Source organism: Chionomys nivalis, chromosome 19 (genome assembly GCF_950005125.1).
Source record: "Chionomys nivalis chromosome 19, mChiNiv1.1, whole genome shotgun sequence".
NCBI lineage: Eukaryota > Metazoa > Chordata > Mammalia > Rodentia > Cricetidae > Chionomys > Chionomys nivalis.
The window spans coordinates 37287835-37312548 of record NC_080104.1 but is presented as its reverse complement, the minus strand read 5'-3'; the positions used below and the strand labels follow the sequence as shown (position 1 = coordinate 37312548).

The following is a 24714-nucleotide window of genomic DNA, read 5'->3' as shown; positions in this document are numbered from 1 at the left end:
GCTGTGTAGCTGGGTGGCTGACCCCTGGAGTCCTCCTCTCCTCCTTTTTTTCATACTTTGATCTTGATTGCTTCCCAGATTTCTCCTCCTAATTATTCTCTCTGCCTACCAGCCCCGCCTACTCTTTCTCCTGCCTTGCTATTGGCTGCTCAGCTCTTTATTAGACTAATCAGGTGTTTTAGACAGGCAAAGTAACACAGCTTCACTGAGTTAAACAAATACATCATAAAAGAATGTAACACATCTTTGCATCATTAAACAAATGTTCCACAGCATAAACAAAGTAATATGCTTTAAAATACTATCAACAATAGGAACTTACTCTGTACACCAGGCTGGCCTCAAACCCAGGGATCTGCTTGCCTCTCTGCTTTCCCAGTGCTGGAGCTGGAGTCGAGTGCCACCATGCTCAGCTCAGTGTCAGTCGTCTTACAGGTAGCTGTTCTCGTAGTGGTGAAGTCAGTTCATGCAGCTTACCCCATTCTGGTATCTAAGAATGGTGACAGATGTTTCACGTTCCTTTTGGTCATTGGTGTACCTTGTTTTATAAAGTGTCCTCTTGATTTTTTTACACTTGTGGAAGGAAAAATAAGTGTTTCTTATTTTGACTGTTGGCTTGTGGGAGTTTATATCTCCTCATTTGATTTGGCAGGTGTGTAAACTGCATTTTTTTTTCCCAGTACGGGGATTGACCTGCTTGTTTTTCTCTCCCTCCCTCCCTTTTTGTTCTTAACCTTTGTGAGGCAGATATGTTGCCCAGCTAGCCTCTAGCTCTTAGATACAAGTAGACAGGACTACAGTCAGGCACTGCAGTACGGGATAACCTTGTTAGTTACATGCTATTGTTTGATAGCAGTTTCTGAGCTCTCTTAGTCTAGGTCCTGTCATTTCGTGGTTCAGTTTCAACATTGTTTGGACAATTCAAGGTCCTTGGATTTCCTTGTAAAACTTAAAACTAGTTTGTCAATTTCTGCAGGGAAAAAAACTGCTAAGTTTATAATATAGGTCTTCCTTAAGGTGTAAGGAATACATAACGAATAAAATAAGATTTTATTCAGAGATTTTTTTTTTTCCAAGACAGGGAAAAGCATAGACCTGACTGTTCTGGATCTTACTCTGTAGACCAGGTTGGCCTTGAACTCACTGAGCTCCGCCTGCCTCTGCCTCTCAAGTGCTGGCATTAAAGGTGTGCACCATCACCACCTAGCTTATTCAGAGATCTTGTACATCTTTGTTAAGTGATTCTTACATGTGTTATAACAAATACATTTTAAGATTAAAGTTTTTAATTGTTATTTATGTGTAGAAATACAGATTACTTTGATATAAATATTTTTAATTAACTACTTCTAAATTCTTACTAATTCTAAGAGAATATTTGTAGACCTGTATATAGACATTAGTAGTTTTATGTCTTTGATTTCTTTGTATCTTCTTATGTACTGTTTGTTGACTTGGGTTTTGAGTCTTATCCTGACAAACTCCTAGTGCAGCTTAGAATAGACACAGTGTATCGGCATGCAAGGACTGCTATAACAAACTAGGCACCTTAAGCCATAGGAATGTACTGTTTCACTGCTCTGCAGGGTCCAAATCTGAGATCAAGGGTGATGGTTCCAGTTCCTCTGAGAACTGGAGAATCTTCTCGTATGGCCAGCATTCATTGGATTATAGATCCTGATCTTCCCCTCCCTTATTAATATCTTTCCTCTTTGTGTGTCTGCAGCCTGATTCCTCTATTATAGAACATAGTCATATTGGGTTAGGGCTTGACCTGAAGATTTCCTGTTCATCCAGTCATCTGTAAGATCTTGTGTTGAAGAAGGTGGTGCTCACAGGCCCTGGAGCTTAGGCCTTTAGCATATGAGTAGGACTCCATGCATCCCACTACAGCTGGTACTGACAGACATCTTCATCTTCTCTTAAAGGAAGTACTTGTAAAGTTTTGCTGTTGAGGCCTAGAGAGATGGCTCAGTGGTTCAGAGAGGATGCTTAGAGAGGGCCTGAGTTTTGTTCCTATCACCTGTGTCTGTAGCTCCAGCTCCAGAGAGGGATCTATGCCCCTTGGCCTCTGTGAATACTTATATGTTCACCCCACCACCACCAAATAAAATACATCTTTTAAAAAATCTTCCTGTTGTGGATTAGGTTTCCTGTGTTTTAGGTATTAGGATAATATACTGCAAGCTTTTGATATGGATGAATGTTGAATCGAGATTTTATGCAACTACTAAAATAATGAAATTTTTCTTTCTTAGTTTGTAACTGTGGAAAATTAAACCAACAAATTTTATCTTTGTGGACTTTCCTGTAAACATGCTGCCAAGATAGTATTCCAACATAGCCACATTTTTTTTTATTTTAATGTATATTGATTGGTTGCTGCAGCTGCTAAGGGACATGTTTATTTGTAAGAATGACTTAATTTTCCCTTTTGAGAAAAACACTATTGAACTTTACTATCAGAGATTGAATATTTATATTGGCTTCATAAAGGGAGATATGAACCCCCTATTTTTTAATTCTCTAGAGAGTTTATTATGCAGAACTTGTATTATGTGATTCTCAAAGGTTTAACAGACTATGCATAAAGAACCCTGGGTTTGCTTTGGGGAACACAGTGTTCATGAAGTCAGGGCATAACTGGTGTTCTGCGTAGCTCATAAACTCCCTCATATCTGAGCTGCTGACCTTGGCTGTGTGCTATGAAGAGGAAGCAGCAAGGCCCGGGAAGCCTGCATAACTATTGTCTCAAAGTCACGAGAGCAGGTATCTTTAGAAACATATGGGCAATATCAGATTCTCTGGTACCTAACCCATGAGGAGCCTTAAAGAATGAATTCTCCATTCTGAAGCTTGGGTTTAGGAGACCTAAAAGCCTAAAGGAAGACAGCCAAAAAAGTCAGTTCTTACAGCAGCACCTACAGATGCTAACTAAACAATACTGCTTTTGTGTTCATTAGTAGAAATAAATTAATATTTTTAAAAGTTTTATTTTTGCATACAAAAACATACTGTCACTGTATGCATGTAGGGATCAGAGGACAGCTTGTGGGAGCTGATTTTCTCCCTCAGGCTTGACAAGCATCTTTAGCCAGTGAGTCATCCTGACGGTCCTACATTGGCATCTTCAAAGACACATTCAGATCATTAGTGGCAGTATCTTTCAAAGGACAGAGTGCATAATCTCAAATTGGTGGAGAACAATGATTAAGATTGTTACTTTGTATAATACCTTCCAGCACTGTGAAAGCCAGCCAGTAGGAATGAAGCTTCCAGGTCAATACCGACAAGGTATCTTCATGTTCTGTGACTCAAGTATGTGGTGTCTTCCATAATATAGTCTTACTGTCTTATTCTGCCCTTGGGCTAACCAAGAGCCTTGGCAGAAGCCTGTAATGTTTGGAATCTGTGAGATCTCACCAGCCAACAACTCCAAAAGTAGAAACCTATTCCCCCGCACTGAGCTTTTTATTTATTTGTTTGTTTATTTATTTATTTGTTTATTTAATATGTTAGCCTCTGGTGTCTGGTAGCAGCATTGTTGCTTTTTATAAGGTAGTTCCATTGTGTGTGTATGTGTGCTTGTGTGTATGTGCATGTGTGTATGTGTGTGTGTATGTGTGTGTATGGAAGTTTCTACAGTGGTAGAAAGTCCACAGTCTACTGGAAGGCAACACATCCCAGAATTTATGGGCAGCGCAAATTAGACTTGATGGGTAAAAATCAATCGATCAGTCAATAAATAAATAAAAAATAAGGACACAAAGTCAAGTCAGTGGGTAGAGAACACATTGTATGAAATTCTTGAAGGACTAGTAAAAAAGAGTGATGTGAAAAGCAAAATATGAAGACTATTAATTTGGCCTTTAGGCAAATCTATCTATTATTCCCCTTATAATTTTAGTCTGATTTCCTTCCTGAGGTTGTGAGGCTCGTGGGAAGCTAGGCATCGTTTTAGAACTTTTTATTTTATTTCCACACTAAGAGGAACTTGCTGCAGGTTGGACTTAATAATAACACAGATGTGTGGCCTAATGTTTATCTTTTTATAATTCTTTTTTTTTTTTTTTTGGTTTTTCAAGACAGGGTTTCTCTGTGGTTTTGGAGCCTGTCCTGGAACTAGCTCCTGTAGACCAGGCTGGTCTCGAACTCACAGAGATCCTCCTGCCTCTGCCTCACGAGTGCTGGGATTAAAGGCGTGCGCCACCACCGCCCGGCTTCTTTTTATAATTCTTATTTCAGCTACATAAATATGTCATTCAAACTAATCATGGGAAGAATGTTGCTGCTGCTTATAAGAATAAACCACTTTTAGCTGGGCGATGAGGCATGCACCTTAAACCCCAGCACTCCGGAGGCAGAGGCAGGTGGATCTCTGTGAGTTCGAGGTCAGCCTGGTTTACAGAGGGAGTTCCAGGACAGTCAGGGCTACACAGAGAAAGCCTATCTTGAAAACTTAAAAAAAAAGAAAAAAGAGTAAACCATTTTTAAGTTGCGTGTTCATCTTTCACTTGCCTCCATCCGATTTTGCTTTTGATACATTATTGCCTAACTACAGGGGCAGGCTCTTAGTAGGTGTGGTGAAACATGCCTAGTAATTGCAGTGCTTAGGAGTGGAAGGAGGGGGCTGGGGATTCAACAACAGTGCAATAGACCCTGTCTCAGACAGCAACATAGAAAGAAAAGAGTGGGCTTCTAATTTAAAGTCATATTGGTATTCTTTTGTATATGAGTATTTTGCCTGCATGTATGTCTGTGTACCATGTGATGCTTGATGCCTAGGAAGACCAGATGAGGGCATCAGATTTCCCTAAGACTGGAGCTGTAGATAACTGTAAGCCATCATGGGTGCGCTGGGAATTGAACCCAGGTACCCTGGAAGAGCAGCCAATGCTATTAACCATTGAGCCACCTGTCCAGCCCTCTTTTTTTTTTTTTTTTTAATTTTAAAGACCTCTAGTAGGAAATTTGCCATCAGCAAGACTCGAGCTGGCAGATGATGAAACAGTACTGCATTTGCATTTGTTTTGAAGTGTCATAAAATTACAGCTTTTTCATAAGACACACAATTGCCTTACTGTTCCCGCTCCTTCCCCCTTCCCTGCTCCCCTTCACTCAACTAAACAGGAGGTATTTGGTTTGCTTGGCACTCTTCACTGCAAATGTGGATCTCTATGCTGAGGGAAGACGGAGACTAAAATTACATACAACCTGCTTTACGAAGTTAAATAAGAGGAATGTGATTGTAGGTGCCCAAAGCTTGTTTCTCTATTCTTTCCCAAAAGCATGAGAAACAATTCATATTTTAAGTGGCAGAATCGCTTTATCCTGCCATTTTAAACAGCAGCCCTGCTTGATCAACCAATGAAGGAAGACGTATTTTTGTATTATTTCCGCTTTTACTGGCTTAGTTGTCTCCAAGGCTACATTTCAATATCTGTGGTTGACTCATTAGCATTTAAATGGAAAAGTTGTCTAGGTGGGTTCTGGTAATTCTATTTGGTCTTGACAAATAGATGGTGCTGTTTTTAAAAAGAGAGAGAGTTGGATGTCCCAGAAATTACTTGCAGATGTCTATATGGGTTAATCTTCCAGCTGTCCCAGGGACTCTGAGAAGCCCTTTTGCCTAGAGTTGCCTCACCTGTGAGCTCCCTCTTTAGCTTCCCTAGTAAGTGGGATTGCAGGCTCACATCAGGGGGCCAGAAGTAAATTGACTGACTTGCCTGCACTCTCTCTCCCTCCCTCCTTCCCTCCTTCCCTTCCCCTCTCCTCCTTTTACTTTGCTTTTTGTTTCCTTGTGAGACAGGGCCCTACTACGCAGCCCTTGGACTGGTAGCTCACCTCTGGCCTGCTGACTGCAGTGCTGGCAGGTGCGCACTAGCATACCCCTGCTGGTTCTTGTTTCCCTCTGCCCTTTCGGTAGAGGGCGGTCAGTAAGATAGCCACAACCTTGAAGGGAGTGTGGTAGTGTTTCCTTTCTTGGAACCTAGGTTGGCAAATAAAGCAGACTGTGGGGATGGGGGCTGAGAGCAGTTGAGGCCACCACGAAGGGAAGGACTTAGTCTTCATGCTGAAATGAACATCTTCAGCGGGCTGTGTGCCTGATAGTAAACACTACCTGAGCAGGTTTATTCCACCTCAGCCTTGTGAAGTAGGGGCTGCTACTTTACATTCATTTCACAGAGGTGGCCAGCCTAGAGAAGTCTCGTCCTGCTACAACATAGTGCTGTGGCCTGGCTGCTCTGTAAGAGATGCTGCTTTATTGCTCACACCTATGGAGAATGTTAAGATGGAGGATTGTCAGTCAGTGTCTGGTTAGGGTCTCTCTTCATAGAGGCACCTTTTGCCATGTGTCACACGATAGAAGGGAAACACGGTTCTTCGCCCTCTCTGTGAAGGGCACTAAGCCCTTACCTAGGGTCCTTACCCTCAAGTCTCAATCTCAGAGCCATTTTTCCTCCCATTACTACTACAAGGGAGATAAAGTTTGAACTCACGACATAGGGAGAGACATTCCAGCTTCACTTCAAGAGATGGAGGTGGTTTGCAAAGAGCTGTCTGTTCCCACAGACAGGCCTCCCTCTTGGGCATGCGGGCTCAGAAGGGAGTCACAGTCTGATGTGAAACACCTGCCATAGCCCCCGTGGGGGAGGGGGTGTGCAAAACACCTGCCATCGCCCAGGAGGGGTGCTCAAAATTGTAACACTCGGGAACAGTGGCTCTCAACCTGTGGGTTATGACCCCATTACAATCCTCTATCTCTAAAAAATATTTGCATTATGATTCATAATAGCATAATTACATTTGTGAAGTAGCAATGGAAATAGTTGTGTGGTTGGGGGTCACCACAACATGAGGAACTATATTAAAGGTCTCAGCATTAGGAAGGTTGAGAACCACTGCTCTAGAATCTTTGAGGGGAAAAGCATCAGTGACGTTACAAGATTCCTCCCTTTCTCTGAAGTAGCTAATTTCTGAGGTCTCCCTGCCTTCCTTGGAATGTGTCAGAGAGCTGGAATTAATGTCTCATAAAGTGATCCTATTCCATCTCTGAGAAGCTCAATGTGATAGAGGCTGCTTTCTTGTGTGGACCTGATGATGTCCTTGTCACTTCTGTCAGCCTCCTATTCTGTCTAAACCTGTGGATCCCTGCCTCACAGGAGTTAAGAATTGTCCTTGGAAGCTGAGAAGTCAAGGAAGGCTGTTCTGCTTCTGACTTTGTGGAATGTGAAACCAGAGTCCTTGTCAGAAGTGACCTTTGGAAGCCCAAGGTGTGTTTCTTCCAATGAGGCTGTGTATTACTGCCGTTCCAGTGACCCAGGCCTAGGAACAGCTCATCTCACCACCTGCAGGATGGGAGACTGGAGGCTCATCTTTGTTACTCAGTGTGGGTGTGCTTATTCCTAGAGACAAGTGTGGAGCTGAAGCTGACAGGCTAGGCTCCCAGAGAGCACAAAGGGATTCAGAATGTAGCTCCCACTATTCTCTTAAACACGCATGCAGGTAACTATAGACATCAAAGAAGCTTGGTGAGGTCTCTGCCTGCGCTTTCTAGAAGTGTATCCCTCACGTTGTCTGCGGATGTGAGTAGGTGTGGGTGGGTGTTCTATCTGCGGTGTGTCTCCCAGGAACAATGGAGAAAATTCTGTGGAGCTTGCAGCTCCCTTAGGAATGAGCAGACAGGCAAGTAATCCTAAGCACATGTGTGTATTCTTTCTTGGGGTCTCCAGCCTCCTAGTGAGACAAGTTATGGGGACTCTTTTCTTTCTCTCTTCTGATGAAATGGGGGATGGGGAGTCAGTGCGTCTTCATTGCAGCTCGTTGTTTATGCTTCTTTCTTCCTCCAAGATGAAAATTTTTATCCGTCTTCCCACAGATCACTCAGTAGACATGATGAACATCAAGGCCTTCACCTTGGTCTCTGCAGTAGAGCGGGAGCTGCTGACGGGTGACAGAGAGCACATCAGCATTGAGTGTGTGGAGTGCTGTGGCAGGAATCTCTATGTCGGCACCAATGACTGCTTCATCTACCACTTCCTGCTGGAGGAGAAGACTTTGCCTACAGGGACGGCCTCATTCATTGCCACCAAACAGCTACACAGACACCTGGGCTTCAAGAAGCCTGTGAATGAGTTGTGTGCGGCCTCAGCTCTCAATAGGCTGCTGGTGCTCTGTGACAACTCGATAACCCTGGTTAACATGCTGAACCTGGAGCCAGTGCCCTCAGGGGCCCGCATCAAAGGGGCCACAACATTTGCAGTGAACGAGAACCCTGTGAATGGGGACCCCTTCTGCGTGGAAGTGTGCATCATCTCGGTGAAGCGAAGGACCGTCCAAATGTTTCTGGTGTACGAGGACCGAGTACAGATTGTCAAGGAGGTGTCCACTCCAGAGCAGCCTCTTGCTGTGGCTGTGGATGGCTACTTCTTGTGCCTGGCCCTGACCACACAATACATCATCCTGAACTACAGCACAGGCCTTTCCCAGGACCTGTTTCCCTACTGCAGCGAGGAGAAGCCACCCATTGTCAAGAGGATAGGCAGACAGGAGTTCCTGCTGGCTGGCCCTGGAGGCCTGGGTGAGGAGGGGCTGCAGTCAGTATTGCAATCAGGGCACCTGCATCCTGCCTGCTGTCTTAGGGTTTCTGGATACACATTGTGATGGGAGAAGGAGGGTTCCACAGCGAAGTGTGTCATTTACTGACACAGTTCTAAGAAACACATCATTAGGTGATTTTGTCATTGTACATTTCGGAGGATCTGTTGGTCAGTTAAGATGGCTTCAGAGTTACTAGGTGGCATAGTAATCACATGCAGTTCACTGAGGACCAGATGGCATGTGGTACATGACTGTACTCATGAGTGCCTGACATCCCTGGAAATGTGGCCAGGTCATAGCAGATCTGCATGACTGATGTGTGCTGAAATTCCATCAGATTTAAATGGGAGGATGGGTCACCATTTCCCACCAGAATGGTATTTTAGATATAGCCAGTGAACCCGATTAACACCTCATTAATAATCAGAGTTCAAATTCACATTAGGGCTCATTCTTGGTGATATACACTTGACAGGTTTGCACAGATGTGTAGTGACTTATAACCACTCCTGTGGTAGCATACAGCATGCCTTCACTGCCTTAAACTCCCTGGGCTTGACCTAGTCCCCCTGATCCCAGCCCTGCCTCCTGGCAACCACTTTACCTTGTACTGTCTTCATAGTTGGCATGGAATGTATAGTTAGAATCATATGACATGTGGCCTTTCAGACTGGCTTTTACTTGACTGTGTATTCAAGACTCTTCCATGTGTATTCATGGCTTGATAGAAGAAGAAAGTGCTTGGTCCCAATGTCTTTTGCTCTTAAGAAAAGAAAAGAAAAAGGAAAAAGAAATTATTATGGAAAGAATATATACATATTTATATATTATTATAAGTCATATGTGTTTACATATAATTTATATGCTATGTAAATTATTCTATATCATTTATATATCAACCAAATATACATTCACTTTTATATTTATAGATTATATATTTATGCATATATAAATACACAATTATATTATGTATACAATTATATGTGTTTATATACAATTATATATTATATGATATGTTAAAATATTGTTAAAATAAATTAATTAAAAATAAATATATATTCTATAAATATATTATATAACACACATGCACATATATATGACTATGAGCATGGCATAAAGAAACCAGGTCTTTTCTCTGGCTTTCAGCCCTGTCAGTCCCTTTGTATACCTGTCCTCTCCCTAGCTGTTGTTTTGAAGCATCTCTGGACATCATAGCACTTCTTCTGTAAATATTTTGCTGTGGTTCAAAGTTACAGACATGTGAAAAACCATATATGTTAAATAGTACATCATGAGTACATTTAGACGCGTTATAGTCCTATTTTACCGTATGTAGTAGACACACACAGATAGTCTGTGCAGTTTGGGTTTGTGGCTGTGTTTTCAGTTTTCTTGTCTCACTACCATCCAGGGCTCAAACACTGTAATTACTGATAGGTTTGTTAAATTTTATTTTTTCTTCAGGTCCCTCCTTCTCTTTATTTTTTCCTGAACTTTTCCTTTTCTCTTTGCTGAAGAAGTTGTATGGTTTCCTACGCTCCGGAATTTTGACAGTTTTATCCCTATAGAGTCATTTAACATGCCGCTCTGACCTCTTAGACCTTTGTTGACTGCAAGCAGATAATTAGGAGATTTAAGATGTGTGTGTGTGTGTGTGTGTGTGCTTGCTTGTTTTGTGGAGAGAGCAAGAAAATTCATAGTGTGGGTACTTCTTTGGGGGCTTTGCATGGCTTTCTCCCCTCTTGTGATGGTAATGGCTGCTGATGATCTCGGCCTGTGCCATATTAGGCCTGACAATGGGCAGCATTGTGTTTCTGTCTATTCTTCCCTTCACATATCGCTGGGAATGCCTCTGTGGCATCTCCCAGACACTGTGTATGAAATCAAGGTGAGACATTAAGGTTCCTTCATCAACTAGGGATAGTTCTAAATGATCCTAATTGTAAACTCATGGGTCCCATTAGATACCTGTAGTTCCATTGGTGCTTGCTGTGAGCTTACGTGGTGGATTCTTGAACCACTTTGCTGTGTCTCTAGAAATCCGAGAGCTTTCACATTTCATACAGTCTTGCACCAGACCTGGTGTCAAGCCCCTCCTCCGCAGAGCCCTGCTACTTACAGACCACAGTCTGGGTGCAGCGGGGGGAGGAGGGGGCTCTTGTCCACTTTCTCTAGGCCTTGTCAGTGGACAGTGCTTGGAATCCTACCTTTTAGGATAACTGCATCATAAGATCAGTTAGGATCATTCTTCTGTACCTTAGTGTCGTCTTTCCACCACACAAAGGTTTCCTCCCAGTCCTCCTGCAAGTACTCCTGTGATAGAGCTCCCCACAAAGGATTTAGCCTCTGTCCTGCCCACAACTAGCCTCCTCCCTTAGGCAGCTTATTTACTTTTGGTTTATCATTATTTTGTTTTCTACTTCAGCAGATTTACACTGGGTGAGATCGTGAATGCATGTGAGCTGAGCTGGGTGTTACCATGTGCCTTTAGTAAGGGTTATTTTATATTCTCCCTGGTGACATGGCAGTGCTTTTCCCCCAGGCTTGGCCATCAGAATATACTGCCAAACTTGTATCTTTGGCAGCATAGCCATTTCCCTATGAACAACATGAATTCCTCATGTTTAGAAGTCTGTTCTGCTTCCTTGGGTTAATAGGGATTACCTATTTTGTCATCTATTTTTAATTTTTTTAAAAATTTTGCTAGGGACTGAACTCAGGGCCTCATTCATGCCAAGCCCATGTCCTACCCCTCATTGAACCCCACCCCTACACCAAACCCTGTGTTATCACTAGCATTTTCTAGCATTGTTTGGTATTCTTTATACATTTGAGATTCCAACATTTTTTACACTTACCTTTTAGGTATTTGATTCTAATTTTTGCCTTGCAAAATCTCTACAAAGTCCTATATAATCTAATGTTTCAGCCTTTTAAGTTATTACTTTGTGATTTTGATTTGTACTTAGGAGGCTTCTCTGTCTTCGAGTTTATAGACAAAGTCATCTGTGTTTTCTGATATTACCTATATGGTCTCATGTCTCACCATATAAAGAAGTGGTTCAAGTGCTATGTTTTTTATAAGACTGTTCACTATGCCCATAAACTGTTGACAGAGTCCGTCTCATCACTGATTTTGGTGGCTGCCTTTAATAGACACTAACTTCCTCATGCCCTGGGTATGTATCTGGAATTCCCATTGTGTTCTGCCTGTCCTCTAGTGTAGCCCTAACTATGGTTCTGAAGCCTTCACGGGGAAACTGTCAGAGTCCCGTGTTCCTTTCTTGGTTATAGTGTTAGATTAAAGGGAAAGGATAGTCATCTTTTGGGTGCATTTCCCCCAAAATTTTCTATGTCTCATCTACATGAGCATTATGCTAAATGAACCAACTTACTTAGTTGTCTTTCTGTTTGTAATGAATGTGGTTGTAAGCACGTAAAAGATTTGTAAGGTCTCTTACGTACACCTTCTGTAGCTATAGGTTCTCCAAATAGCATCATTACATGATTTCAGAAATTAAGAGTTCAGACAAATTACTATCGAGATTATAATCAATGCACCCACCTCTCAGCATGACACTAATTTTTATTTTTTCTTCTGTCTTTTTCCCTGAGTGTAACTTGTGACCACTCATGTCATAAGAGATCGTACTTGGCCTTTTTTTTTTTTAAATATTTATTTATTTATTTATTATGTATACAATATTCTGTCTGTATGCTGGCAGGCCAGCAGAGGGCACCAGACTCCATTACAGATGGTTGTGAGCCACCATGTGGTTGCTGGGAATTGAACTCAGAACCTTTGGAAGAGCAGGCAGTGCTCTTAACCTCTGAGCCATCTCTCCAGCCCCAGTACTTGGCCTTTTGTAAGGCAAGTTTACCAAATTTTTTATAATACTTTAGCTTTACCCCTTGATGGCACTTCTTAGACAAGGGAAAGAATTTAGTTGCCTTTCATGTTGTGTGGGCTCTTCTTCAGCTTGGGCTTAGATCACTGGTGGGCTTGAACCTAGAAAGAGCATGACCAAAATGAATGATTTTAAAGTTGGTGTGCCCTTCCCAAATCTCTCACGCAGTATACCAACAACACTTGGGCTCCTATTGTAGTATAAAAGCAACAGACTTTATCGACTGCTTGGCAGAAGAGAGTTAGCTGGGGCGCTTAGCAGCAGTCTAGTTAGTACCCTCTTCCTAGGGGTACTTATCTGGCTTCACTGGACCTTCTCATTTGCCAGTTAGGGCTCTGCTCCTTTACTCTGGTGAAACTGCAGAAGCCGTAGTTCTTGGCATCTGGCTTCTGCCCTCTTTATGTCAGAAACACTAGCCAGGACCTCTGCACTGTGTGATTCCCTTGAGAGGGTAGGTGCAGTGACCCTGACTGGCAGTGTTGAGAGGCTCCATGTCATCGAGCTCAGAGCATGGCTTCTTCACCCAGAATTTAGCAGACTCCCTGGGATCGTTCATGCTCATCCCTTTGCCAGTTTGTATTTCGCTCATGTCTTGGTGGAGGTGGCATCACCATTACCACTTTTATTTATCCTGCATTTGTTTAACTCTGTGAAGCTGTGATTCTTTGCTTGACTAGAACACCTGATGATCTAATAAAGACCTGAATGGCCAATAACGAGGCAGGAGAAAGGGTAGGTGGGGCTGCCAGGTAGAGAGACTAGAAGGAGAAATCTGGGGTAACACATGGGAGGAGGGAAGAAGTGACCGGAGAAGGAGGGGGACATCAGGGGCCAGTCATCTAGCTACACAGCAATCCATGGAGTAAGAGAACTATTTACAGAAGAGAACGGGAAAAGCCCAGAGACAAAAGGTAGATGGGAATACCGTAAGTTAAGAAAAGCTGGTAAGAAACAAGCCAAGCTAAGTCCAGACATTTCTAAGTAAGAAGGCTGCGTGTGATTCATTTGGGAGCTGGGTGGCGGGCTCCCCTAAAGAACAAAAAGAGTTAACAACATCACAGGACTGTTAGTCTGTGTGGTGACAGTGGAAAATGGGGGAGCCTCTAGGACAGTGGTTCTCAACCTTCCTAACGCCGTGACCCCTTAATCCAGTTCCTCATGTGGTGATCACCAACCATAAAATTATGTTATTGCTACTTGATGACTGTAATTTCATTACTGCTATGAATTGTAATGTAAATATCCCTGTGAAAGGGGTCACAACCGACAGGCTGAGAACCACTTTGTAGGAGGTGGACTCTGGAGGAAATCTTAGGGTGGATGGACCTTGAGAAGGACTGAGAGGTCTGGGTTCTTCCCTCCCCACTTTTGTTTGTTTGCTTCCTGCTTCAGGAGGTAAGCAGCTTTGTCATGCTCCTGCTGGAATGTGCTGCCTCAGCAGAGACCCAAAGCAATGGGGCTCTTAGCCCCTCCTATAACTGCCTCCTCTCCCACCCCTGTTATCACAGATGCCCTTGGATTGCTTCCTTTGCAAGCAACTAAAGTTAAAGTTAAAATGGATTGACACTTCAGTGAAAATATTCATCTCAGTAATCCCTAATATCAGTTCCTTAGGTACAGTATAGATAAACTGCCACAAGTCTTCTAAGGACAAAGGCTTTACAGCAGTATGTTGAGTACAAAAAACCATTTCTCTGTGTTATAGCATATGTGTTCTTATAGCGCATATACATTCTCAATGATAAAGGGGTAAAATCGACCATCAGGGCTCAGACCTCACCCCAAAGCACAGCCAGCTTCTGAAAGGCCTCTTAGTCGAGTGCGCGGCACATAGTAGGTGCTCAGGAGACATGTGGACCAAATGTGTGAAAAAGAGCTTGATGCATAGAGGCAAACCAGGTGGCATGGAAGAAAGCTTGCCATGCTTCCTGAGTTTTTTTTTTTTTTTTTTTTTTTCCTTGTGGGGAACATGTTGCTTATACATGCGTATGTGAGTTCAGTGGAAATATTTTAAGATCTCATTTGTAATTAGAAGCAGACATGATATGCATTCTGAATAGAGTAGTTCTCTTCACGATGATAAAGTCATACATGGTTCTTTGCACATGAGGATATTCTGTTACTGTTTTTAAAATGCAAGCCCGTAGGAGAATTGAGTGAGTTACTTCTCACCCTGTCATTTCTGTGGCAAAGAATACCTCATAATTATTTGAAGATATCTCTTTTCTATTTTCCTAGGCATGTTTGCCACCGTGGCTGGGATTTCCCAGCGTGCCCCTGTGCACTGGTCAGAGAATGTGATTGGGGCAGCTGTTTGCTTCCCCTATGTCATAGCACTCGATGACGAATTCATCACGGTTCACAGCATGCTGGATCAGCAGCAGAAACAGACCCTGCCCTTTAAAGAAGGCCACATCCTGCAGGACTTTGAAGGTACAACAGTAGAAATCTTAGCAACATTTTCATTGCAAACCTAGTGGTCTTCTTTCTACCATAAATGATACTGGGGATGCACTAGGAGCTGGGCCTTATACTGAGAGAAGATACACGAACATCTGGAGAAATGCCTTGTGGTTAAGCGCACTTGCTGCTCTTGCAGAGGATTGATTCTCAGTACACCAGTTATATGTGTGCACCTGTATGTGTGCATCACACACACATACACACGCACAAAAGAAATAAATCTTTAAGAAGAAGAAGACAGTCATTGCAAAGTAGTTTCTGTGCTTCAGGAACAGTAAGGTTAAGGGGATGGCAGGCATTTCAGTAAAGAGCCACAGCAGTTTAAGCATTGCCTGGAGATGGAATAGGCCCCCTGGGGAGTGCAAAAGGAGAATTGATTCCTGGAGAAATCAGGGAGGGCTTCCTGAGGGTGATAATTAATGTCAGGATAGATAGGAGTCAGCCAAGCAGATATATGCAGAACTGTCTATCAGAGAAAACGGAGTATCTGAACAAGAGCTCCCACAAGTGAATTCTGGTGTGTCTGTGTTATGGGGTGGGGGTGGGGGTGTGGCAGCAATGTGGTTGGGCACAGTTGGCAAGTGGCTGAAGTGCCGTGTACACCAGTTTCACTTTCCCTCCATTCCATTTTGAACGTTTTAAAACATTCAGAGAGATTGAATGAATAACCGTAGTCCCTTCACTGACTGGAAGCTTGTTTGTGTTTTGCAGAATTGTTCTTAAGTCAATGGAAGACACTGACCTTCCTCAGCACAAACCTCCATAGTACCATCATTTAGCCCGCCCATATTCACGTACAAAGGATGGCTTTGAGTATTTTTAATCTAGATTCATTCCTTGTACTTGCCATTTGAAGATCTTTTTATCCTCTAAATGTCACCTTCCTGGCATCTGAGATGCTGGGGTACAACCTTAGTGAGAAGTGTAGCCCCCTCCACGACTGGGGTCAGGTCCAAGTAGGCACTGACTCATGAGTTGGAGTGACATTCCTTGGTACACACATGGACAGGCGGATGTTTTGGTCCTTTCTTAGTGTTAGCCTAGAACTTACATGCATACTCCTATTGGCTTTGAATCATCTCTAGATGATTCAGCTACAGACTTTCCCAAATATTTTCTATCCCTGGTGGGTTGAACCTACAGACTCAGAAGCTGTGGATGTGTAATCTGAAGATACAGAGGGCTGAACGTATGCTTAGGTTGTGGGACTTTGAATATTGAGTGGTGCAGACTTGCATGGGGCTTACTGACATAGAATAGGCCAGTGTTGCCTACCTTATATAGGAGCGGAGAGGCTCCTGGGAAGAGTAGCTCCAAGCAGATAGCCAGAAAACAAGGAAACCACTTTAGTTGAGGTACGGGAGACAGAAGGAATAGGTTGATTACTTCCAGTGAACAGGGACTGCTGAGTTAGGAGAAGGGTCAGAGTCTAGTATGGAAATCCAGTGGAAGGAGCTAGCCTAGACAGCAGTCCTGATCTTCCACAGACGTCCTGTAGGGTTACAGTAATGGGCAAAGAGAGCTGGCAGGATGGTAGGGAAATCAGTAGAGAACAGAAAGACTCAGTGGTATATGGATGGACAGGAAGCATGGCATATTATCTCATAGTTCAAAATATTGCATTAAAATCTTAGTTTATGTATACAAAATTTGGAAGGAAAAGATCTCCAGTGAGTTTTTGGTGGTGTTCCATGATGGAGGCCTGTAGCTCCATTGGACTTTGTATCATGTGTCTCCCCACAGGGATCTAAATCAATGGGCTCTTTCATATAGAAAAGGGATAAAGAGCACATTTGTTTCTTTAGCAATGTGACATTAAAGTTTGTCCTTCCCAACAGTTGTCAGTGTGGGTGGAAGAAAAGGGAGGCATCACACCATAATTTTGTTTGGAATGGTATGGAAAAGCCGGTGGGAGCGATTAGCAGATCAGATAAGGGCCGAGTATAAGGAAGGCAGTACTGTATTGTGGGAGGCAATGCTTTTCCTTTTCCAAATATGTTAATGTTTTTCTTCTCTTCCCTCAGGAAGAGTGATTGTTGCCACAAGTAAAGGAGTTTACATCTTGGTTCCATTACCTCTGGAAAAACAAATACAGGATCTGTTAGCAAGCCGAAGAGTGGAGGAGGCTTTGATTTTAGCAAAAGGAGCCCGGAGGAACATTCCAAAAGACAAATTTCAGGTTGGTAATTAACTGGTCACAAGAATGCATGCCTGCAAGCCGCAAGTTAGAAAGCAGTCAGATTTAACCGCATGCATTGGACTCTGTCTACACAAGACCATGTGCAGGGCGTTTGTGCCCGCCGTGCACTTTTTACAACACATCTCACCTGTCATAGGTAAGGCAGCAGGTTACAGAGCAGCGGAGCAGCTCTCCTGAGATTGCACAGCCAATCGTGGGAAGGTCAGCTTGTCAGTTTCTCACTTGATACACTAGACTATATTTGAAATCAATCCCTTCTTCAATCTCCTCCTTATAGCGGTTATGAACCTGATCCTTCTAAACTGACTGAATGAGGTCAGGCCATTGGTCTCTGATTTTAGAGTTTGTCTTTGTTGGGGCTCAATTAATTTTCATGTGTGTCCTCTATGTAGACTGTGTTTGGAGGTGGGGCCCATGCATCCAGGATACATGCAACCCAATGCATTTGTAGACCACACATTATCATGACTCAGTGTCAGAAGGTTGGCTGCCCCCCTGCCCCACCCCAACAGTCTGTCTTTTATCGTCTGTAGGCAATGCCTTGCCCTCTATGTGGATGAAGTACCCCTCATTGCAGGAGCCCAGCCATTTCCTTAGACAACCTCAGCTTTCTGAGTCCAGGAAACACAGGCACAAATCACTCCATCTGGCCAGGAGAAAGCACGTAGTGCACTGAAGAAATGTTAGCTTTGAATGTCATTGGTATAAATACAGCCAATATCAGTCCCATTCCCTAAAATTCCTGCATTCAGGACACTCTACATATTTGAGAGTACTAAAACTTGTGAGCTGAACCTGGAGGCATAGACCTGTAAAGCTAGCTACTTGGAAGCCTAAAGTAAGGGGGCCTCAAGTTCAAGGCTTGCCTGAGGTACAGAGTGAGTTCAAGCCAGTCTGCGAATTTAGGATAACCTTGTCTCAAAGAAAAAGTGACATCACTTTCCTAGTGTGGGTAAGGCTTTGGGTTCCATCCCTAGTGCTGCATTAGAGCAACAAGAAAGCTCCACACACACCCAAACCATGGTGCTGCATAGACATTGCTATTATCAGCCAGACCTGTCCCTAGCAGTCCTTAGAAACTAAAGCCAGTCACATTTTACCCATTATTGATTGCTGTGGCAGAAAAGGCATGTTTGGATGTGAGCTTGCTCAGAGAGCACAGGGCAGCTTCTGCCAGTGGATGAGAAGAGCATGTGCCATACAGGTGGTTAACACCGAGAGGGTCTCCTCCCCGCTGCTAACTTGCTGAAGTGGCACTGAGCTATTCAGCAGGGGGCAGCAAAGGCAAAGGCACAAAGCTCTGACTGCTGGCACTCACACTACCTCATGTGTCCACACAGCCCAGGCAGGCAGGGGTGTGGCAGAGTGAAGAGGAGCCGTAGGGGCAGTGTGCAGCCATAGCATTGTGTTACAGTTGCTGTTGAAGGGGTGTCCTGTCCTTGTTCAAACACCATTTCCACTGTGCTCAAATTATGTAGCATGTTCTTACGGAAGTTTTCAGTGTTCTGTGTCTGAATTTCACTTTTTTCCTCTGCCCTTTTTGACTAAGAGCAAAGATGCATAGCCAATACCTGATGACATCACACGAGTTCTCTCACTCTCCAGCCTGCTTACATGGGGGTTCTGTGCCTTTGCATCTGATCCCTGCCTTTTCCCTGTATTGCTGTGAATTCAACTCCCTTGTTATGTGGATATTATTTTCCCTGAACTATGCAAACAACTCTGTGTGTGTGTGTGTGTGTGTGTGTCTGCAGTGCCATGCACATACCACTCTTTCAAGAGGTGCACCCCATCCTCTTCTCTGGACATATCTTCTATGCTCAGGCTACCCCTGTGGAGCCTGTGTCTAACTCAGACCTTCCCACCCCAAGGCATCACATAATGAAGGTAAACGCACCAGCTCCAGTCTCATCTTTGGTCACAAGAAGGCCACTAGTGTCATCGTAGTGCCCCTGCCTTCATGACCTTATCCAACCCTAACTGCACCTCCAAACACTGTTTTTTTTTTTTTTTTTTTTTTTTTGGTTTTTCGAGACAGGGTTTCTCTGTGGTTTTGGAGCCTGTCCTGGAACTAGCTCTTGTAGACCAGACTGGTCTCGAACTCACAGAGATCTGCCTGCCTCTGCTTCCCGAGTGCTGGGATTAAAGGCGTGCACCACCACCACCCGGCTTCCAAACACTGTTAACGTGAATTTGGGGGTAATTTTGAGTATTCATTCAAACTTCAGCATCCTTACTAATGGAGTTGGTAGTGGTTTTGTCTCCCTCCTGGGGTGGAGTGGGGGGACTTTCAGTTTGGTAGCCTCACTAAGATGCCGCTGTCACTGATTTCTCTGTAGCAAGCCTGTGTATGACTAGGAATTCCTTATACCTGGTAGGTCCTTTTAATCCTTTTTGCTACAAGGATGACCCATATTATTCCCACTTCCAGAAACAGAACTGGACGCTGGGCAGCAGGGCTCTGCTTTCTGCTTATTAGGTTATAAGATGGTACAGTAAATCCATTTGTTAGGTCAGAAATGGTTGTTTCCAGAGAGGAAAGACAAAGGCAAATGGAGAGTGCTGTTTAAGCTGTTCAGCCTGTCACCAGTTTAAGCAGTGTGCTGATCTCAGTGCCCCTGAAGGAACTGGTGCTCTTTAAAACCAAGGTGAGCCGGGCGGTGGTGGCGCACGCCTTTAATCCCAGCACTCGGGAGGCAGAGGCAGGCGGATCTCTGTGAGTTCGAGACCAACCTGGTCTACAAGAGCTAGTTTCAGGACAGGCTCCAAAACCACAGAGAAACCCTGTCTCGAAAAACCAATAAATAAATAAATAAAACCAAGGTGAGCTGGGGTGTAGCTCAGTAGCAGAACACTCAGTAATTCAAATGAATTCACAGTTCACACACATACACACACACACACACACACACCACTGAAAAACCTTTTAAGTTTTATCTGAAAGAACAAGATTGTTCTAAAAACAGTAGGATGTATTGATGAGGTCTGCCTTTAGATCATAGTTCAGGCATTTATCACTTTAGCCACTTTGAAGTAAAACTTACCTCTACGTAGAATTTCTCATATCTAAAATGGGGGCAGTGGGTGACAATGATTTGTTCGATGAAAGTAGACCAGGGAATCCTTCAAATCAATAATCCCTGAATAAATGGTAGAGAATTGATAAGCTGGTGATTGGGTGCTCAGGTAAGTAGTAGGCATACCTTATGTTCAAGGCTCTCTTGGCATTCTAGGGTAGAAGAAGAATTAGTACCAAAGGGAACAATGAAATCCATCTTCAGCTGGGAGACAGTGCTAGGATGATGATTTGGCATACTTGGAACAAGCATTTCAGACAAACCTTAGCAGAGCTCAGAAATGGGCCATGAGAGAAGGGATGAAGGGACTGATTCTCCTCAGGTGTGCACAGGTGATTTGTTGGTTGATTGCTTTTTAAGAAAAGTTTTTTTCAGCCGGGCGGTGGTAGCGCACGCCTTTAATCCCAGCTCTTGGGAGGCAGAGGCAGGCGGATCTCTGTGAGTTTGAGACCAGTCTGGTCTACAAGAGCTAGTTCCAGAACAGGCTCCAAAACCACAGAGAAACCCTGTCTCGAAAAACAAAAACAAAAAAAAAGAAAGAAAGGTTTTTTTTCTGTGGAGCCCTGGATGCCCTAGAACTCACTATGTAGACCAGGCTGGCCTCAAACCCAGAGATCTGCCTGCCTCTCCCTCCCAAGTGCTAGGATTGAAAGCATGTGACACCAGTGCCCGACTTTTGGTTATTTATTTTTAATGATGTATTTTATTTTTATTTTATGTACATTGGTATTTTGCGTGTATGTATGTCTGTATGAAAGTGTCAGATTCCCTAGAACAGAAGTTAACAGACAGTTGTGAGCTGCCTTGTGTGCTGGGAATTGCACCTGGGTCCTCTGAAAGAACAGCTAGTGCTCTTAACCACTGAGCCATCTCTCTAGACCAAGTGTGTGTGTTGTTATTGTTGGATGTTACAAGAATGGAAAAGTTCTGCAGATGAGTTAAGTTGGGTTGCAGTGCTCCATGTCCAGATGAGCTGGCAATTTTACTCCAAGAACTTTAGGCAGTCTCTTATTAATGTGAGCGGAACATCTCCAAGAGATAGGGCACACAACACTTCCTCAGCTTCAGCTAAGAGGACTCATGTGGCTGTGTAGTACTTAAGTTTGACCAGCCTTGTGTCTGAGGGATGCTATGAGAAATGCTTCTGCAAAGTCACTTTCAGAAGACTGGGGTTGTTGATTTCCACCTGAGCAACCAGAGGCTGAAGCAGTCACAGAAGCCTAGTGGATCGAGAAGAGGGTGAAGCAGTACGTTAGGGGTTCATGGAATCGAATCTGTGACTATGTCTCAGTGTGTGTGTGTGTGTGTGTGTGTGTGTGCATGTATGTGTGCATGTGTATGCATGCATGTATGTTCCTCTGCTCAGTAGAGCACTGCCCTGCATGCACGAGGCTCTGGGCTCCATCCTCAAGCACCACAAGAAGAAAGATTTGCATTTCTAATAAAGGCATACAGACTGTTTTCTTGGATATTATTCCCTAAACTGCATAGTGTAAGAACTGTTTTATTGGATTTACAGCTTGCTAGGTGTGACAGGTAAGCTAGACATGACATAAAGCACGTAGGACGATATTCATAGGTCTGTGGGATACAATGCTGTTTTCTCTAAGGGACTTGAGCATATGTTGGGATCTTTGGGGCCCTGGAATGGTGCCTTTTCACTACTGAGGGATAAGTACATATATTCAGTACATTTTATTTTTTCTGTAACTAATAACGTGTCTCTATAGAAGAAAGTAAATTGGGTTGTGATTGACAAGTGCAGCCTACCCCTGTGGTGACGGTTGTAAGGCGTCCTCGGGAGAGAAATAACCCGTGTTTCCTTACAGGTGATGTACAGGAGGGTTCTGCAGCAGGCAGGCTTTATACAGTTTGCACAGCTCCAGTTCCTGGAAGCCAAAGAGCTCTTCAGGTAATTTGAAGTGTTTGGTGGCAGCACTGTTACTTAGTGTCCCCTCTGCTGGGTACCTCCATCATCTATGTGATGTGGGGGGTGGGGAGTTGTGGCCCGGCCAGATGGAGGTGTGTAAGGGCAGGGCTGTCTGGTACATTGTAGGGTGCTCATTCCTGGATTCCAACTGCTAGATATTAGCAGTAGCACAAACCAGGTTAGGATAAAATCCCTTATTTAAGAACCACTGAGCAACCTGTTTGGAGTTTAGTATCAGGAAGATGCTGGTTTCTGAAGGACCCTGTCCTGGCTCAGATTTATGTTACATTGTTTTTTGATGGTTCTTTCTTACTCAAGGAATCCCAGGGCTCATTGGGTTTTCCTCCCAGCTCAGGTACCTTGATGTTGCACTCCCCAGTCATCCGTTTATGCTCCTCACTCTTGTCTCCTCTGCTCTTTTTGGAACCATGTTTGACGTGGTTTCATTGGCACTACAGATTAGCATGGTCACTCAGTCACACTCGCCCCCATTAACATGTGCCTACAGGCACTGCCCTCCAGTGTTGTTTGTGTGCCTATGTGTACTCTCTCTCTCTTTTTGCTTCATTTAGTTTGACACTGTAATTGCAGAAGCAGCCAGCTGGATGTCCGGGAGCTGATCTCTCTCTACCCCTTCCTGTTGCCCACCTCCTCTTCCTTCACCCGGTCTCACCCTCCTCTTCATGAGTATGCAGACCTGAACCAGCTGACCCAGGGTGACCAGGAGAAGATGACCAAGTGCAAGCGCTTCCTCATGAGCTACCTGAATGAAGTTCGCAGCACAGAGGTAGCAAATGGCTACAAGGAAGACATCGACACGGCCCTACTCAAGCTGTATGCAGAGGCTGACCATGACAGCCTGCTGGACCTCTTGGTCACTGAGAACTTCTGCCTGCTGACGGACAGTGCTGCCTGGCTGGAGAAGCACAAAAAGTGAGTGCTCTTAGCCCCATGTGCTAAGGCTTCCTGTCCAGTCCTCTTGCACTCCATTTGGCCTCCTCAAGGGGATACTCTGAAACTGACTCAGCCAACGTTGTGCTTGGGTTCTCAAGGGTCCAGGCAGTAACCACTAAGAAGTCATTGTGACAACAGTCATCAAATGGTCCTCGGATGATAACGTTCTCCTGATCTATGGGACCTTGGAGGAATTCACACCTATGCTTGTTCATGTTGGCGAGTCCAGTGTGAATTACCATGAGCTTTGTTAGTAAATGCAGCAGTTGAAAACGTCCTGTTGTCAGACTCGGACTCACCCTTGAAGATGCTGCATGCTTGGTAATAATAGTGCAATCATGAATCCAATTGGTTAGATAGGCTCTAAAGCTTTAGCTTTAGCTTTCTGGATCTTACTGATCATGGTTTGAACTGCTTTCATTATGCCTAACAGTTAGTAGGCAGCTCTAAATCCATGGGCAGTGAATGCCCAGTGACCAGCTTGCTTAGGACTGGTAGCTCCTTAGGGTTTTTATATGTGATTGTTAAAAATATTATTTTCACTTTTTAATATCTATTGTGTAGATTTGTGCATGTGTCTGCAGGTGTCAACAGAAGCCAAAGAGGGTGTTAACGCCCTGGAACTGGAGTTAACAGATGCTGTGTGCTACCCAACATAGCTGCTGGGAACTGAACTTGGGTCCTCTGCTTAAGAGCCTAGCCATCTCTCTAGATCTCCTATGATTTTTGTTTAGAATTTAAAATGAAAAAGGACTCGTGAAGACGTGGGGCCACCATACCAGATCCCATTTGGTGCCTGAGGTGGTGGGGCATCCTTGGCAGTGTTAGCTCTTTCCATAGCTTGCAGCGAACACGTTATGGACTGGTGGTGTAGGCTGCATATCTCTTAACCAAAATACCTGGACAGAAAAATTTCCAAATTCAAAGTTTTTCAGATTTTGTATTATTATTATTATTATTATTTTGTATTCTTAAGCATTTTCCTAATCTGAAACTCTAAGATCTTATTTTGTGTCAAGACCTGAACAGGCTAGAGAGAGGGCTTAGTGGATCAGTGGATAAAGCATTTGTGCTATAAGCATGAGGACTGGAATCTGGACTCCAGCAGCCACACAAAAGCTCGGCACATGTGGCAGCCCACCTGGGACCTGCTGGCTCCTAGACCACACAAAGCAATGGGTTTAGTGAGAGACCCGACTTCACTAAGCAGAGTGGAGGGCAATGGAGGAAATGACTGAGGCAAGGGTTGGCCTCCATAGGAGTGTGCCCCCAAACACATGCAAACTACACTTGGGATTACACATGCAAGCACACGTGCGCACCCACATAGACACATAAATACCCTAAGCTTTTGGATCTCTAGCTTGCCCTTAAAGTTTCATGTTTTGGCATGTTTCAGATTTCAGGTTTCAGATTAGTGCTCCTCAGCCTGTTGGGTTTCAGATCTGGAGTGCACACTGACACCTGGTGGTAGTGACTAGGGATGTTGTAGCTATAAAAAGTCATGTTGCATTCCCAGAGATTTTAAAAGAGGTTCTAGCTGACACTTGAGTGTCTTGAGATGTGGCTCTAAGGGGTCAC

At 43.9% G+C, this 24714-nt stretch overlaps 1 protein-coding gene across 1 annotated transcript in view; it reads left to right on the top strand.

Moving 5' to 3' along the window:
- Tgfbrap1 (transforming growth factor beta receptor associated protein 1) overlaps positions 1 to 24714 on the top strand; it is a 43786-nt gene that overhangs the window by 7617 nt on the left and 11455 nt on the right. Inside the window, exons 2-6 of the mRNA XM_057751675.1 lie at positions 7880 to 8581; positions 14748 to 14942; positions 16997 to 17151; positions 22079 to 22161; positions 22771 to 23112. Coding sequence (XP_057607658.1) covers positions 7894 to 8581; positions 14748 to 14942; positions 16997 to 17151; positions 22079 to 22161; positions 22771 to 23112 — 1463 coding nt within the window. The 5' untranslated portion in view covers positions 7880 to 7893. The remainder of the gene's footprint in view (positions 1 to 7879; positions 8582 to 14747; positions 14943 to 16996; positions 17152 to 22078; positions 22162 to 22770; positions 23113 to 24714) is intronic.